At 45.1% G+C, this 17,291-nt stretch overlaps 1 protein-coding gene across 2 annotated transcripts in view; it reads right to left on the bottom strand.

Annotated features, from left to right (window-relative positions):
- Nucleotides 1-16,440, bottom strand: part of stimate (STIM activating enhance) — a 110,028-nt gene extending 93,588 nt beyond the window's left edge. For both annotated transcript variants that reach the window (XM_048547516.2, XM_048547517.2), the window contains exon 1: nt 16,174-16,440. In XM_048547516.2, coding sequence (XP_048403473.1) covers nt 16,174-16,378 — 205 coding nt within the window. In that variant the 5' untranslated portion in view covers nt 16,379-16,440. The remainder of the gene's footprint in view (nt 1-16,173) is intronic.
- Nucleotides 16,441-17,291: the final 851 nt, after the last annotated feature.

Genomic DNA, 17,291 nt, shown 5'->3' with positions numbered 1-17,291 from the left:
CTTACGAGGAGAGGTTGACTGAGCTCGGACTTTTCTCTCTGGGGAGAAGGAGGATGAGAGGTGACCTGATCGAGGTGTACAACGTAATGAGAGGCATGGATAGAGTCGATAGCCAGAGACTTTTCCCCAGGGCAGGATTGACTGCCACGAGGGGTCATAGTTTTAAGGTGTTCGGAGGAAGGTATAGAGGAGACGTCAGAGGGAGGTTCTTCACCCAGAGAGTTGTGAGCGCATGGAATAGTTTACCAGTGGTAGTCAAGGAAGCGGAGACATTAGTGACATTTAAGCGACTGCTGGACATGCACACGGACAGCAGTGAATTGAGTGGAATGTAGGTTAGGTTATTTTATTTTTGAATTAGGATTATTCCAGGGCACAACATTGTGGGCCGAAGGGCTTGTACAGTGCTGTACTTTTCTATGTTCTATGTTCTGGATCACAGGACTTTTGGTGATGATCTTTTCATCCTCATTGTCCACAGGTATAGTGTCAGAAGACTGGAGAGAGGCAAACATCATTCTCTTGTTCAAAAAAGGGAATAGGGATAACCCCAGAAATTACAAGCCAGTTAGTCTTACATCAGTGGTGGGCAAATTATTGGAAAGGGCTTCGACAGACAGGATTTAAGATCACTTAGAAAGGCACAGTTTGATTTGTGACAGTCAGCATGGATTTGTGAAGGGTAGATCATGCCTCAAGCCTTTTTGAATTCTTTGAAGAGGTGACCAAACACGTGGATGAAGGCAGAGCAGTGGATGTGGTATACCTCGATTTAAGTAAGGCATTTGATAAGATTCCCCATGGTGGGCTCACACAGAAGGTAAGGAGGCATGGGATAAGGGGAAATGTGGCAGATTGGATTCAGAATTTGCTGACCCTTAGAAGACAAAAGGGTGGTAGTCGACAGAAAATATTGAGCATGGTGCTTAGTTACGAGTGGTGTACCACAAGGATCTGTTCTGGGTCCTCTTCTATTTGTGATTTTTGTAAATGGTTTGGATGAAGGAGTGGAAGGGTGGATTAGTATGTTCGCAAACGATACGAAGGTGGGCTGCGTTGTGGACAGTGCAGAGGGCTGTTCTATGTTATAAAGGAACATTGATAGGATGCAGAGCTGGGCTGAGAAGTGGCAGATGGAGTTTAACCCTGAAAAGTGTGAGGTGATTAATTTTGGGGGGGCAAAATTGAAAACAGAATCCAGGGTTAATGGAAAGATTCTTAGCAGTGTGGAGGAGCAGAGATTCATATGCACAGTTCCCTGAAAGCTGCCACCCTGGTGGATAGAGTTGTCAAAAGGCATATGGTGGGTTAGCTTTCATTAATAGAGGGATTGAGTTCAAGAGCCATGAAGTTATGCTCCAGCTATACAAAAGCCTGGTTCAGCCACATCTGGAGTATTGTGTCCAGTTCTGGTCACCTCATTACAGTAAAGATGTGGAAGCATTGGAAAAGGTGCAGAGGAGATTTACCAGAATGTTGCCTGGAATGGAGGGAAGGTCTTACGAGGAAAGGTTGACTGAGCTAGAGCTTTTCTCATTAGAATGATAAAGGATGAGAGATGACTTGATTGAGGTGTATAAAACGATCAGAAGTATAGATAGAGTAGACAGCCAGAGATGCTTTCCTCAGGTGGAGGTAGCTATTACAAGGGGGCATAGTTTTAAAGCGAGTGGAAGTAGATATCAGGGAGACGTCAGAGGTAGATTCTTTACTCAGAGAGTGGTCGGGACGTGGAACGCATTGCCGGAGATGGTAGTGGAGTCGGCCTCATTAGGGGCATTTAAGCAGCTATTAGATAGGCATATGGATAACAGTATAAGGCAGGGGTGGAAGTTAGATAGACCTTAGGATTAGGGTAAAAGTTCGGCACAACATCGTGGACCGAAGGGACTGTACTGTGCTGTACTGTTGTGTTCTGTTTGAGGTCAAGAAAGATGTGGTTTGGGTCTTCTGAACAGCGTCAAGATAGATAAGTCCCCTGAGCCCGATGGTATCTACCCCAGGTTCCTGATAGAGACAAAAGTGGAGATTGCTGGGGCATTGATCAAAATCTTAAATCCTCACTAGCCACGGGAGAGGTGCTAACGTTGTTCCTTCATTCAAAAAGGGAAATAGGCATAGTCCAGGAAACTACAAACTAGTGAGTGTCACATCAGTGATGTAAAGGTGTAGAGCTGGATGAACACTGTAGGCCAAGCAGCAGACGTTTCAGGCCTAGACCCAGAACCCTGTGCTCATCCAGCTCTACAACTTGTTATCTCAGATTCTCCAGCATCTGCAGTTCCTACAGTCTCACATCAGTGGTTGAAAAGCAATTGGAGAGAATTCTTAGGGTTGCGTTTATGTGCATCTGGAAAAACATATCTTAATTAGGAACAAGGTCAAAAAAAATCACACAATACCAGATTATAGTCCCAACAGGTGTATTTGAATACACAACCTTTCGGAGTCTCACTCTTCCTTCAGCTGTCAGAGAGAGAAAGGTGGCATCAGACGCAGAAATGATAAGTAAAAGTGACATAGAACTGATGCGGTGTTGAACAAGTCTAAGATGGCTGTTAAATCTTTAATCAGTTAAAAAGGATGAATGTGCAAATTCCCGAATTTCTTTCAAGTCACTGTCCCACAATAACCAGAAGTTTTATCAGTTCCCTCAGTATCCCAGAGGTGACATCCCAAGTCAGACAATGCATTTTAGGTATGAGGCCTTGTTTAGAAACTGGTGTGTACCAACTAGGAGTCAGACCGGTTTTACTTCCAAAGAAGGAATTTATAAAATGCCACATAACTGTCAATAATTTGTGTGGTTTCTGAATTTTATAAATTCCTACTTTGGAAATAAAACATGTTTATATATTCCAAGCAACATCCTCAGACATGTTATTTCACAGCTCTGGAGCAGGTGGGACTTGAACCCTGATCTCCTGGCCAGAGGTAAGAACACTACCACCATGCCACTAAAGCCCTTTCAGTTCCTCAGGGTGGTATCCTCAGCTGAATTTATTGTCAGCTGCTTCAATAACCTACCCTTCCTCAGAAGTGGGGGCATTCGCCGATGATTGCACAACGTTCAGCTATATTCATCATTCCTCAGCTATTGAAGAAATCCATGTTTAAATGCGACAATATCCAGGCTCAAGCCGACCTGTAGCAAGTAACACGTGCGTCACAAAAGCCAGGCAACAATTATCTTCAATAACAGACAATCACACAACTGCTGCATGATAATCAATGGTGCTACCATCACTGAATCCCATGGGGGGGGGGGGGGTATGCGTGTGTGTGTGTGTGTGTGTGTGCGGGGGGGTGGTTACATTGAAAGGAAACTTGACGAGAGTTTTCATACAAATTCAATGGCTAAGAGTATGTCACAGTTTGAGAACGCTACAGTGAGTAATTCACCTCCTAACTCCCCAAAGCATGTCCACAAGGCACAAATCAGGGCGTGTGTTGGAATGCTCCCCACTTGCCTGAAGGGGTACAGCTCCAACATTCAAGCAACTGATATCATCCAGGGCAAAGCCATTCACTTGATTGCCACCACATCCACAAACATCCACTCCCTCCACCACCAATGCTCAGTAGCAGCGGTGCGTATTGTCTACAGTGTGCACGACAGAAAATTGTCAACGCTCTTCAAATAGCAGCTTCTAACCCTCGGCCACTTCCATCTGGAAGGACAAAGGCAACAGATACATGAGATCATCACTACCTGTAAGTTTTCCTCCAAGCCATTCACCGTCCTGACTTGGAAATATATTGCTATTCCTTCACTGTCAAGGGTTCAAAAACCTGGAACTCCCTCCCTGCTAAGATTCTGGGTCTACCCATAGCACATGGACTGTAGTGGTTCAAGGTGGCAGCTCACCACCACCATCTCAAGGAGAACTAGAGATAGGCAATAAATGCTGGCCCAGCCAGCGACATCCACATCCCAAGTCAGAATGAAAAAACGTCCCTCTAGACTGGAGTTTTATTATTGCTTTCCACTTAACTAATATGCTGTTTTTACGGTCCATCCTGCCAAAAGTTCACATTTTCTCCATACTCTCCAAACTCCATTGCCAAAGTTTTGCTACTCACTTAACCTACTTCTGTACCTTTAAAAACTGACATCCTCTTCGCACCTAATTCTCCTACTAGCCATGTTATTGAAATAAGTTGTATATAACTGAGGCTGTAACAGTGATCCTCGTGGCTCACCACACCACAAAATCTTACCAATGTGAATATGATCCAATTGTGCCAACCTTGATTCCTGCAAACCAAACAACCCTCAATCTATTCAAATGTGCAACCTCCTATATAATTAGCTCTTGAAGACCCTGCAGTAATGTTCATCAGGGCCAGGGGCTCGACAAATTTCAGCCCCAGTTAATATTCTCAGTATCTTTCCCCAGGCTTGGTTTAAGTTCCTTCATCCCTTTCATTTTGTCATTCACAATGACTTCTGGGTTTTATTTGTTTCATCTACAGCAAAGACAGGTGCAAATTATCCATTCAATTCCTTCACCATAACCTATGTTTCATTACGTTTCCTGGCTCTCTATTTATCCTTTCATTACTAAAAATATCTGCAGAAACTCAAAATGACTGATGTATATTTCAAGCTAGCCTTCTCTTGTACTCCAATTTTCTCTTCCTTTTAACATAGAACTTAGAATGGTACAGCACAGAACAGGCCCTTCAGCCCACGATGTTGTGCCGACCATTCATCCTCATGTATGCACCCTCAAATTTCTGTGACCATATGCATGTCCAGCAGTCTCTTAAATGTCCTAAATGATCTTGCTTCCACAACTGCTGCTGGCAATGCATTCCATGCTCTCACAACACTGTGTAAAGAACCCGCCTCTGACATCCCCTCTATACTTTCCTCCAACCAGCTTAAAACTATGACTCCTCATGTTAGCCTTTTCTGCCCTGGGAAATAGCCTCTGGCTATCAACTCTATCTATGCCTCTCATTATCTCGTATACCTCAATTAGGTCCCCTCTCCTCCTCCTTTTCTGCACTGAAAAGAGTCCGAGCTCAGTCAACCTCTCTTCATAAGATAAGCCCTCCAGTCCGGGCAGCATCCTGGTAAACCTCCTCTGAACCCTCTCCAAAGCATCCACATCTTTCCTTTAATAGGGCGACCAGAACTGGATGCAGTATTCCAAGTGCGGTCTAACCAAAGTTTTATAGAGCTGCAACGAGATCTCATGACTCTTAAACTCAACCCCCCCGGCTAATGAAAGCCAAAACACCATATGCTTTCTTAACAACCCTGTCCACTTGGGTGGCCATTTTAAGGGATCTACGTATCTGCACACCAAGATCCCTCTGTTCCTCCACACTGCCAAGAATCCTATCCTTAATCCTGTACTCAGCTTTCAAATTCGACCTTCCAAAATGCATCACCTCGCATTTATCCAGGTTGAACTCCATCTGCCACCTCTCAGCCCATCTCTGCATCCTGTCAATGTCCCGCTGCAGCCTACAACAGCCCTCTATACTGTCAACGACACCTCCAACCTTCGTGTCATCTGCAAACGTGCTGACCCATCCTTCAATCCCCTCATCCCAGTCATTAATAAAAATTACAAACAGTAGAGGCCCAAGGACAGAGCCCTGTGGAACACCACTCGCCACTGACTTCCAGGCAGTATATTTTCCTTCTACTACCACTCGCTGTCTTCTGTTGGCCAGCCAATTCTGTATCCAGACAGCTAAATTCCCCTGTATCCCATTCCTCCTGACCTTCTGAATGAGCCTACCATGGGGAACCTTATCAAATGCCTTGCTGAGGTCCATATACACCACATCCACAGCTCGACCCTCATCAACTTTTCTAGTCACATCCTCAAAGAACTCGATAAGGTTTGTGAGGCATGACCTGCCCCTCACAAAGCCGTGTTGACTGCATTTAATCAAGCCATGCTCTTCCAGATGGTCATAAATCCTATCCCTCAGAACCCTTTCTAACACCTTGCAGACGACAGACGTGAGACTTACTGGTCTGTAATTGCCGGGGATTTCCCTATTTCCTTTCTTGAAGAGAGGAATTACATTTGCCTCTCTCCAGTCCTCAGGTACGACTCCAGTGGAGAGCGAGGATGCAAAGATCTTCGCAAGTGGCGAAGCAATTGCATTTCTTGTTTCCCAAAGCAGCCGAGGACATATCTGGTCCAGGGCCTGGCGACTTGTCAATCTTAATGTTTGACAACATTTTCAGCTCATCAGCTTCCTCTATCTCTATCCATTCCAGCATGCACACCTGCTCTTCAACGGTTTCATTCACTACAAAGTTCGTTTCTTTCGTAAAGACAGCAGCAAAAAAACTCATTTAGGGCTTCCCCTACCTCCTCAGACTCCACACACAAGTTACCTATGCTATCCCGGATTGGCCTTACTCTTTCTTTGGCCATTCTCTTATTCCTCACATAAGTGTAAAATGCCTTTGTGTTCTCCCTAATCCTTTCTGCCAAGCCTTTCTCGTGACCCCCCCAGCTCTCCTCAGACCATTTTTGAGCTCTTTCCTTGCCTGCCTGTAATCCTCTGGAGCTGAGCTTGACCCTAGCTTCCTCCACCTTATGTAAGCTACCTTCTTCCTTTTGACGAGAAGCTCCACCACTCTCGTCATCCAAGGTTCCTTTATCTTACCCCTTCTTGCCTGTCTCAGAGGGACATATTTATTCATCACTCGCAATAATTGTTCCTTAAACAGTCTCCACATGTCTATAGTGCCTTCACCATAGAACAATTGCTCCCAGTCCATGCTTCCTAACTCATGGCTAATCACATCATAGTTTCCTTTTCCCCAATTAAATATCCTCCCATTTTGCCTAATCCTCTCCTTTAGTCATTTTTTGCTATTGTTTACTGAAGGCGTTCATATAGTCCCACTACATATTACCAAACCTAGGTCCACAATGGTTGGCTATAGAATATGCCACTGTCCTGAAAACACTATGAACTGGTCATCCATTGGACTCCATTTGTCCAATATACAGTGATGAATGTCTAAAGAACGCGCCAATTAATTATTGGAAAATGGTCCTTTGAAATGGCCAAGCGAGCTGTTCAAATATATTAAATTGCTACAAACTCTAAAGGAATGAAAAACGACAGACCTTCTGGCATTGACCCACAGCACTGTAAATGACAACAGCAGCCCTAACAACCTTGCATAGTCCTTCATATTATCATCACCTGGAGGCTAGTGCCAAAATTGGATGAGGTGCCCTACACAGTATCGAAGAAACTGCCACACGTAGTCACTTTCCTTCATTATACCTGATAAAAAGTATCCCAGATAGCACCATCACCTTCCTGGTTTTGTCCCGTCTCAACGGCAGAACAGAACCAGAAGTGGCAGCACAGCAGGACACAATCAGGAGAGAGTTTCCTTGGGAATCCTCAACACTTGCTCTAGACATCATGATGTTTTATGGCATCAGATTAAACACAGGCAGTGAAACATCTTACCGATTACTATCTACTTACCCCGCCAGCTCATGGAACATCACTCTGCTATGTTGAACATTAATTGGAAGAAGCACTGAAGCTGGCAAGAACACAATGCATTCTGGACAGGGGAATCTGATGTCCATCACAAAGAGTGACTAGTGACTCAGTTGTACCACTACTGAGCCAGACAAGTGGCAAGTATTCCATCCTACTCCTGACCTGACTTGTCCCTCGGTTGTTGGGACAGATTTTTGGCAGTCAAGAACAGAATGACTCATTGCATTATTCCCAGCCTCTGACCTACTCGTGTAATCACTGTGATTTAAACGGCAAGTCCAATTCAGTTTCTGATCAATGGCAATGCCCAGGATGTTATTGTTGAGGAGGTACTGCCTGACACTGTTGATGGTACCTTCCATCACTTCATTCGTGGTCGAGAGGACACTGATGGGGCAGTGACTGGCTGGGTTGGATTTGTGATCAGAGATAATGGGAACTGCAGATGCTGGAGAATCCACGATAACAAAGTGTGAAGCTGGAAGAACACAGCAGGCCAAGCAGCATCTCAGGAGCACAAAAGCCGATGTTTCGGGCCTAGACCCTTTCATCCTCTCTGATTTTGTGCTCCTGAGATGCTGCTTGGCCTGCTGTGTGTCTCCAGCTTCACACTTTGTTATCTTGGGTTGGATTTGTCCTGTTTTTCTGCACAGGACATACCTGGGCAATGTCTATACTGGCAGACGCTAGTACTGCAGTCGAGGTCATGATGCAGTCAGCCAGGAACGTATTAAAACAGTAGATACAGTCAAGCGGCTGAATTGCCTACTCCAGCCCCTAGTTCATATGCTCTTATGAGACACTGTGGGCCATCAGCAACATCAGAATCATTCTCCAATACAATCTGCAAGCTCATGGTTTGGCACAGTCCCCGTTACAAACAAGCCAGGGGATCAACGCTAGTTCAATGAAGAGTGTAGGAGAGTATGCCTGGAACAGCGCTAGGTGCACCTTCAAAAATGTCAACCTGGTGAAGCTACCAAATGGAACTACCTGTGCATCTGATAGCTGAAGCAGCAAGTCAAAGAGTTAAGTAATCCGGCAACTGTTCAGGTCTAAGCTCTGCAATTCTGCAACATTTACTCACAAATGGTGGTAGACAATTAAACAACTCCCTGTAGAAAGACGCTACACAATTATTCCTTCCATCAAATAATGTCAGACGTCACATGGCACCAGGTTATAGCCCAACAGTTTTAGTTGAAATCACAAGCTTTCAAAGTGCTGCTCCTTCATCAAGTTCACCTGAAAGCTCCAAAAGCTTGCGATTTCAAATCAGCCTGCTCAGCTGTAACCTGGTATCATGTAACTTCTGACACTGTCCACCCCAGTCCAACACTGGCGCCTCCACATCATCCTCAAATGATGAAAGAGCCAAGCACAACAGTACAAAAGAGGAGTCTGAAGCATTCGCAATAATCTTCAGCCAGAAGTGCCAAGCAAATGATCCAACTCACCGTCATTTGGAGGTCCCCAGCATTGCAGATGCCAGTCTTCAGCCAATTTGATTCATGACACAATGGGTCAAAATCCAGGAATTTCCTCCCTAACAATATTGCCAATCAACTTACAGCAGTCACATAGACTGCAGAGGCACCAGCTCATTGCTGAATGGTCCATTTCGGACGGCAGTTGAGAGTCAACCACATTTCTGTTACACGTAGGCCAGACCAGGGTCAACAGCACATTCTTAATTCCAGATATCTATTTGTATTCAATTTCCACCATCGGCCATGGCAGGGTTCAAACCCAGGTTGCCAGAACATTAACTGAATGTGTGGATTAGTAGCCCAGCAACAATATGACTAGATCATCAAGGGTCATGATGAAATGTTCCTGGGTTGTTTTCAGGAGTTTCCTACAGTAGCACATGACCGGTCCAACAAGGAAGTATGCATTGTTGGATCTAGTCCTTGACCCACTGAGCCCACCTCATTTCCAAAGTGTCAGTGAAGGAAGATGTAGGAGATGGTGATCATGGCATCATAAGGTTCAGGTTGGTGCCAGGGAATGACATTCACAAATCCTGAGCCAGAAAATTCAACTCACAATGGAGCTAAAGCAGGACTGGTTGAAGTAAGAGGTTGATGGAAAGATCAGCAACCGAAGAGCTGGGCGAGCTGAAAGGATCCAGTCTTGGTGCTCTGTTAATTGTCAATCTAAGGCTACTTCCTTAATTTTGATGCCTTCTAATGACAATTTCTTCCTGTCACCATGGCCTGGGCAGCAGCATCCTCTTTTGTAAAGATAGATGCAAAGTATTCATTTAACGTCTCAGCTGTGGCTTGTGCCTGTAAATCCCTTATTTGGTCTCTGATCAGTCCTACTCCTCATTTAACCACTCTTACTGCTCATATGCCTTTGGAAGACTTTGGGATTTCACTTTATTAACTGCTAGTCTTTTCGCTGTTTCTCTTTGCTTTTCTTATTTGATTTTTTGTTTCCCCCCCAAAACCTTTGGTAGACAAATCAAATGACTGGAATAACATAATAGGTCTTAAGAGCTTCATGCCAAGGTTTTAACCCAAGTAATAAGTAATCCAGTCATTTGGTTTGTCTCCAACAGCACCTTATTTCTAATTTTTTGTAAGTAATTTGATTACAGGTCATCCCTCCACTTGCTATTCAGCTGTTGACATGTTACTCACACTATCTGACATTCTTAATCAACTGCAAAGACTTATTATGCACCTTGTCAACACTCCACTCACACCATTTGTACGGTCTTTTGATCTCTCTGCCTATAAATTCTGTGTCTATGTGCCTCTCTGCACTTCACCTGAAGAAGGGGCGATGCTCTGAAAGCTTGAGATTTCAGATAAACCTGTTGGACGATAACCTGATGTCATCTGGCCTTGTCCACTCTGACACTGGTACCTCCACTTCATGAATAAATTGATAGCGACATAAAGGTTGAGTGACAAGTACAATGAATTAATCTAACGCATCAGTATAGATAGGATTAAAATGTGTACTAGTGTTAATTGATCTAATGACCATGTTAATATATGGGATCTTGCGGCGCAGTGGTAAAGTCTAGGCCAGATGGTCTGGGTTCAAGTCCCACCTGCTATAGAAACGTGTCATAACATAAAACAAAACTGACTGACTGAAAATTAATTCATTAAAAGAGGCAAGCAGCATAGAGGACATGAAGTGACCTGTGTGGTTGTTTGTTCAACTTTGATCTCCCTGGTATAGGAAAGATGTCATTAAAATTTGAGGGGGCAGTAAAGGGTTTCTGACTCAAAATGAAGATAGGCCGACTGGGGGAGGCCATATTGGATTTGGTGCTTGGCAAGGAATCAGGCCAGGTGTCAGATCTCTCAGTGGGAGAGCATTTCAGTGATAGTGATCACAACTTCCTGGCCTTTACTATTGTCACGGAGAGGGATAGGAGCAGCCAGTATGGGAAAGTATTTAACTGGGGGAGGGGGAATTCAATGCGATTAGGCAAGGACTGCACAGCACAAATTGGGAACAGTTGCTCTCAGGGAAATGCACAACAACAGTGTGGAGGTTGTTGAGGGAGCAGTTGCCATGAGTACTGGATAGGTTTGTCCCACTGAGGCAAGGAAAGGATGGTAACGCGAAGGAACCTTGGATGACAAGACATGTGGAACATCCAGTCAGGAGGAAAATAGCTTACTTAAGGTTGAGGAAGCAATGATCGGACTCCAGAGAGCTACAAGGTAGCCAGGAAGGAACTTAAGAATGGACGTCGGGGACCAAGAAGAGGGTATGAAAAAGCCTTGGTGGGTAGGATTAAGGAAAACCCCAAGGCGTTCTATACTTATGTGAAGAACAAACCATAGTGAAGGTAGGGCCAATCAGGGATAGTGGAGGGAGCTTGTGTGTGGAGTCGGAGGAGGCTGGGAAGGTCCTTAATGAATACTTTGCTTGTGTATTCAGCAGTGATGGGGATCTTGTCGTTTGTGAGGACAACGTGAAACGGGCTGATATGCTCGCACAGGTTGATGTTAGGAAGGAAAATGTGCTACAAATGTTAAAACATGGAACAGTACAGCACAGCACTGGCCTTTTGGCTCATGACGTTGTGCTGAACTTTTACCCTAAAATGTTGAAAAACATGAGGATAGATAAGTCCCCTGGGTCAGATAGGATTTACTCAAGGTTGCTACCATAAGCGAAGGAAAGACTGCTGCGCCTTTAGTGATGATCTTTGTGTCCTTACTGCCCACTGGGTAGTAGCAGATGATTAGAGAGTGGCAAATGTCATTCCCTTGTTCAAGAAAGGAAGTAGGGATAATCCTGAGAATTACAGACTAGTCAGTCTTACCTCTATGGTGGGCAAATTATTGGAGAAGATTCTGAGAGATAGTATTTATGACAATTTGGAAAAACACAGTTTAATTAGAAATAGTCAGCATGGCTTTGAGGGGGGCAGGTCATGCCTCACAAGCCTTATTGAATTCTTTGAGGATGTGACAAAACACATTGATGAAGGCAGAGCAGTGGATGTGGTGTATGTGGATTTTAGCAGGCATTTGATAAGGTTCCCCATGGTAGGTTCATTCAGAAAGTAAGGAAACATGGGATTCAGGGAAATTTGGCTGTCTGGATACAGAATTGGCTATCCATTAGAAGACAGAGGATGGTAATAATGGAAAGTATTCAGCCTGGAACTCGGTGACCTGTGGTGTTCAGCAGGGATCTGTTCTAGGACCCCAGCTCTTTGTGACCTTTATGAATAACTTGGATGATAAATGGAAGAGTGGGTTAGTAAGTCTGCTGATGACACGAAGGTTGGTGGAGTTGTGGTTAGTGTGGAGGGCTGTTGCAAGTTGCAACAGGGCATTGACAGGATGCAGAGCTAGGCAAAGAAGTGGCTGATGGAATTCAACCCAGAAAAGTGTAAAGTTATTCATTTTGGAAGACTGAATTTGAATGCAGAATACAGGCTTAATGGCAGGATTCTTGGCAGTCTGGAGGAACAGAGGGATCTTGGGGTCCACGTCCACAGATCCCTCAAAGTTGCTACCCAAGTTGATGGCATTGTTGCAAGGGCGTATGGTGTGTTGGCTTTCATTGGCTAGGGGCTTGAGTTTAAGAGCCGTGAGGTTATGCTGCAGCTCTATAAAACCCTGGTTAGACCACACTTGGAATATTGTGTTCGGCTGTGGTCGCCTCATTACAGGAAGTAAGCTTTACAGAAGGTGCAGAGGAGATTTACCAGAATCCTGCCTGGACTGGAGGGCAAGTCTTAGGAGGAAATGTTGAAGGAGGTACGACTTTTCTTATTGGAGCAAAGAAGGATGAGTGCTGATTTTATAGAGGTGTACAAGATGACGAGAGGCATAGATAGAGTGGATAGCCAGAGACTTTTTCCCAGGTGGAAATGACTATTATGAGGGGCATAATTTTCAGGTGATTGGAGGAATGTATAGGGGAGATGTCAGAGATAGGTTCTCTATACAGAGAGTGGTGGGTCCACGGAATGCACTGTCAGCAATGATAGTGGAGTCAGATACATTAGGGAAACTTAAGCGACTCTTGGATAGGCTCATGGATGACAGTAAAGTATAGGGTATGCAGGGTAGTTCGATGTTAGAGTCGGATAGTAGGTCGGCACATCATCATGGGAGGAAGCTGTAGAGCGCGGGAGCTGTGGTTTACGAAGGAGGTGGAATCTCTGGTCAAGAGGAAGAAGAAGGCTTATGTTAGGATGAGATGCGAAGGCTCAGTTAGGGCACTTGAGGGCTACGAGGTAGCCAGGAAATACTAAACAGAGAGCTCAGAAGAGCCAGGAGGAGACATGAGAAGTTGTTCGCCGATAGGATCAGTGTAAACCCTAAGGCTTTCTATAGGTATTTAAGGAATAAAAGAAGGATGAAAGTAAGATTAGGCCCAATCAAGGATAGTAGTGGTAAGTTGTGTGTGGAGTCAGAGGAGATGGGGAAGCACTAAATGAATATTTTTCAATAGTATTCACTCTAGAAAATGTCAATGTTGTCGAGAAGAATACTGAGATACAGGCTACTAGACTAGGTGGGATTGAGATTCACAAGGAAGAGGTATTAGAAATCCTACAGAGTGTGAAGATAGATAAGTCACCTGGGCCGGATGAGATTTATCCTAGGATCCTCTGGGAAGCCAGGGAGGATATTGCCGAGCTTTTGGCATTGATCTTTAACTCGTCATTGTCTACAGGAATAGTGCCAGATGACTGGAGGTTAGCAAATGTGGTTTCCCTGTTCAAGAAGGGGAGTAGCGACAACCCTGGTAATTATAGACCAGTGAGCCTTACCTCAGTTGTTGGTAAAGTGTTGGAAAAGGTTATAAGGGATAGGATTTATAATCATCTAGAAAAGAATAAATTGATTAGGGATAGTCAGCACGGTTTTGTGAAGGGAAGGTCGTGCCTCACAAACCTTATTGAGTTCTTTGAGAAGGTGGCCAAACAGGTAGATGAGAGTAAACCGGTTGATGTGGTGTATATGGATTTCAGCAAGGCATTCGATAAGGTTCCCCACAGTAGGCTATTGTACAAAATCCGGAGGAATGGAATTGTGGGAGATATAGCAGTTTGGATCGGAAATTGGCTTGCTGAAAGAAGACAGAGGGTGGTAGTTGATGGGAAATGTTCATCCTGGAGACCAGTTACTAGTGGTGTACCGCAAGGGTCGGTGTTGGGTCCACTGCTGTTTGTCATTTTTATAAATGACCTGGATGAGGGCGCAGAATGATGGGTTAGTAAATTTGAAGATGACACTAAGGTCGGTGGAGTTGTGGATAGTGACGAAGGATGCTGTAGGTTGCAGAGAGACATAGATAAGCTGCAGAGCTGGGCTGAGAGGTGGCAAATGGAGTTTAATGCAGACAAGTGTGAGGTGATGCACTTTGGTAGGAGTAACCGGAAGGCAAAATACTGGGCTAATATTAAGATTCTTGGTAGTGTAGATGAGCAGAGAGATCTCAGTGTCCATGTACACAGATCCTTGAAAGTTGCCACCCAGGTTGACAGGGCTGTTCAGAAGGCATACAGTGTTATGGCTTTTATTAATAGAGGGATCGAGTTCCGGAACCAAGAGGTTATGGTGAAGCTGTACAAAACTCTGGTGCAGCCACACTTGGAGTATTGCGTACAGTTCTGGTCACCGCATTATAAGAAGGATGTGGAAGCTTTGGAAAGGGTGCAGAGGAGATTTACTAGGATGTTGCCTGGTATAGAGGGAAGGTCTTATGAGGAAAGGCTGAGGGACTTGAGGCTGTTTTCGTTAGAGAGAAGAAGGTTGAGAGGTGACTTAATTGAAACATATAAAATAATCAGTGGGTTAAATAGGGTGGATAGGGAGAGCCTTTTTCCTAGGATGGTGACGGCGAGCACGAGGGGGCAGAGCTTTAAATTGAGGGGTGAAAGATATAGGACAGATGTCAGAGGTAGTTTCTTTACTCAGAGAGTAGTAAGGGAATGGAACGCTTTGCCTGCAACAGTTGTAGATTCGCCAAACTTTAAGTACATTTAAGTCGTCATTGGATAAGCATATAGACGTACATGGAATAGTGTAGGTTAGATGGGCTCGAAATCGGTATGACAGGTCGGCACAACATCGAGGACCTAAGGGCCTGTACTGTGCTGTAATGTTCTATGTTCTATCATGGGCCGAATGGCTTGTACTGTGCTGTTTGCAGGCTATACAACTGCTCGAAAATCTATCTGGAGTTCAAATTCACCAGTAATCTAAGTTCCGATTGAACAACCCATCACCTGGAATTCATGGCAATTCTGGTCACTCCAGTAAAAACACTAACTGCACTGATAAGGGAATGGTAAAGTGATTAATCCTTGTGTCCAGGAGACAAACTGACACTATTTAAACTGAATCTGACAGGATCACAGAATACATTACAGCAGGAAAGTCGACTTTCAGAGTAGTGACACAAAATGCCGGCTTTCCTGCCCCTCTGATGCTGCCTGCTGTGTTCATCCAGCTGCACACTGTGTTGGCTCTGAGATCAGGATCTCCAGTTCTTGCAATCTCAGTCTGCAAGAAAACTTCATCCAGAATCACAAATTATGATATGTTGCAGAAAAATTACTGAAGAGTCAAACATAAGCTGAAACTATGTCAACTTCAACTCTACCTTCTGCACATAAACATGCTGATTCATTCCAGAGAACACTGTTTTACACTGCCTCCTGGTCACTTCAGTTCTGGGTCAGTAATTTGCATTGATTGAATTGAAACTTTTGTACCCAGAAAACCACTACACAATTCAGATACATGCTCCTGAAAACACAGCAACTCTCGTTACCCCAATCTGAAAGGTTTGGGCATCAACTTCACTAAAACTGCTATCCTCGCACTATCAATTCAGTTCAGTGAGAACCACGATGGCCATTCAGAGCACAGAGAAGTGCCCGCAGATAAACCAGCAGTTGCTGTAGGCTCACGGGACGAGGGTCGACAACTACCAGGAGGAACTGGACTCAAAGGGCAAACAGTATCCCGGGGTGGAGACAAGGGATCGGGGTGTGGAGGGATCGGACTTGGGGGTGGATCCAGGGGAAGGGATGAGAGGCTCTGAGGTGGGGAGAGATCCTTAGAGGAGATGAAGGATCATTAGGGTGGTGGTGGGTGAGAGAGGAAAGGAGTCTCATTCAGCTTCTCTAACATCAGCCCGTCCACTCTCCGTACTCACGCATCAAGAGGCTGAAAGCCACTACCCCGAGCAGACCCTGGATGAACATCCCGAAGTTTCCCATCAAGGCGCCATTCTCGCAGCCTCGTGACCCGGGGGCTGGGACTCCGGCCGTAGCAAGCGGGATGCTGATGTTGGAAACGGAGAGGGAACGGCGGAGCAGCCGCTTCACGGGATCCGAGCTCCGGAGTCCGCTGCCAGCCATTGGTCTGGGATCCCACCCAAGACTTCAGATTGTCACAGCCTCAAAGCCGCCAGGCCGACCGCACTGCATTCTGGGAGCGGCACTTCCGGCCGCCGTGCATTGTCAAACGTCTGCAACCGGTCCAGGACTGGGTCTTCCGGCAACCTCTGCAACAGGACCCTCAGTCTGGTCAGTGAAAAATTGTCAAATATTTACATATCACTGTGTTCAAAGGGACCTGGGGGTCAGTGTTCATCAGTTACTAAACCATCCAGTATCCCGAAACGTCAGCTTTTGTGCTCCTGAGATGCTGCTTGGCCTGCTGTGTTCATCCAGCCTCACACTTTATTATCTTGGATTCTCCAGCATCTGCAGTTCCCATTATCTCTATCCAGTAATTATAATGCCTATGAATTGACGGCACACGAGAATTTGGTCGAAATGAACATAGAACATTACAGCACAGTACAGGCCCTTCGGCCCTCGATGTTGTGCCGACCTGTCATACCGATCTCAAGCCCATCTAACCTACACTATTCCATGTACGTCCATATGCTTGTCCAATGACGACTTAAGTGTACCTAAAGTTGGCGAATCTACTGCCGTTGCAGGCAAAAATGAAGACTTCACCAAGACAATTTCTCAACACTCCCCCAAACCCACACCCTGCAATCCACCAATATTACCCCAACCCCCTCCCATTAATCTACCAACATCCCCTCCCTATAATCCACCAGCATTCCCCCAAATCCCGACCCTGTAGTCCACCATCATCCCTTCCCCAAATCCCCTCCTTCTAATCCACCATCATTCCCCCAAATCCCACCCTGTAATCCACCAGCATTCCACCAAATCCCCACCCTGTAATCCACCAACATCCCACCCTAAATCCCCACCATGTAATCCACCAACATTCCACCAAACCCCCACCCTC

This window comes from Stegostoma tigrinum, chromosome 11 (genome assembly GCF_030684315.1).
Source record: "Stegostoma tigrinum isolate sSteTig4 chromosome 11, sSteTig4.hap1, whole genome shotgun sequence".
In the NCBI taxonomy this organism is placed as follows: Eukaryota; Metazoa; Chordata; class Chondrichthyes; order Orectolobiformes; family Stegostomatidae; genus Stegostoma; species Stegostoma tigrinum.
This window is presented reverse-complemented; position numbering and strand designations above follow the sequence as displayed.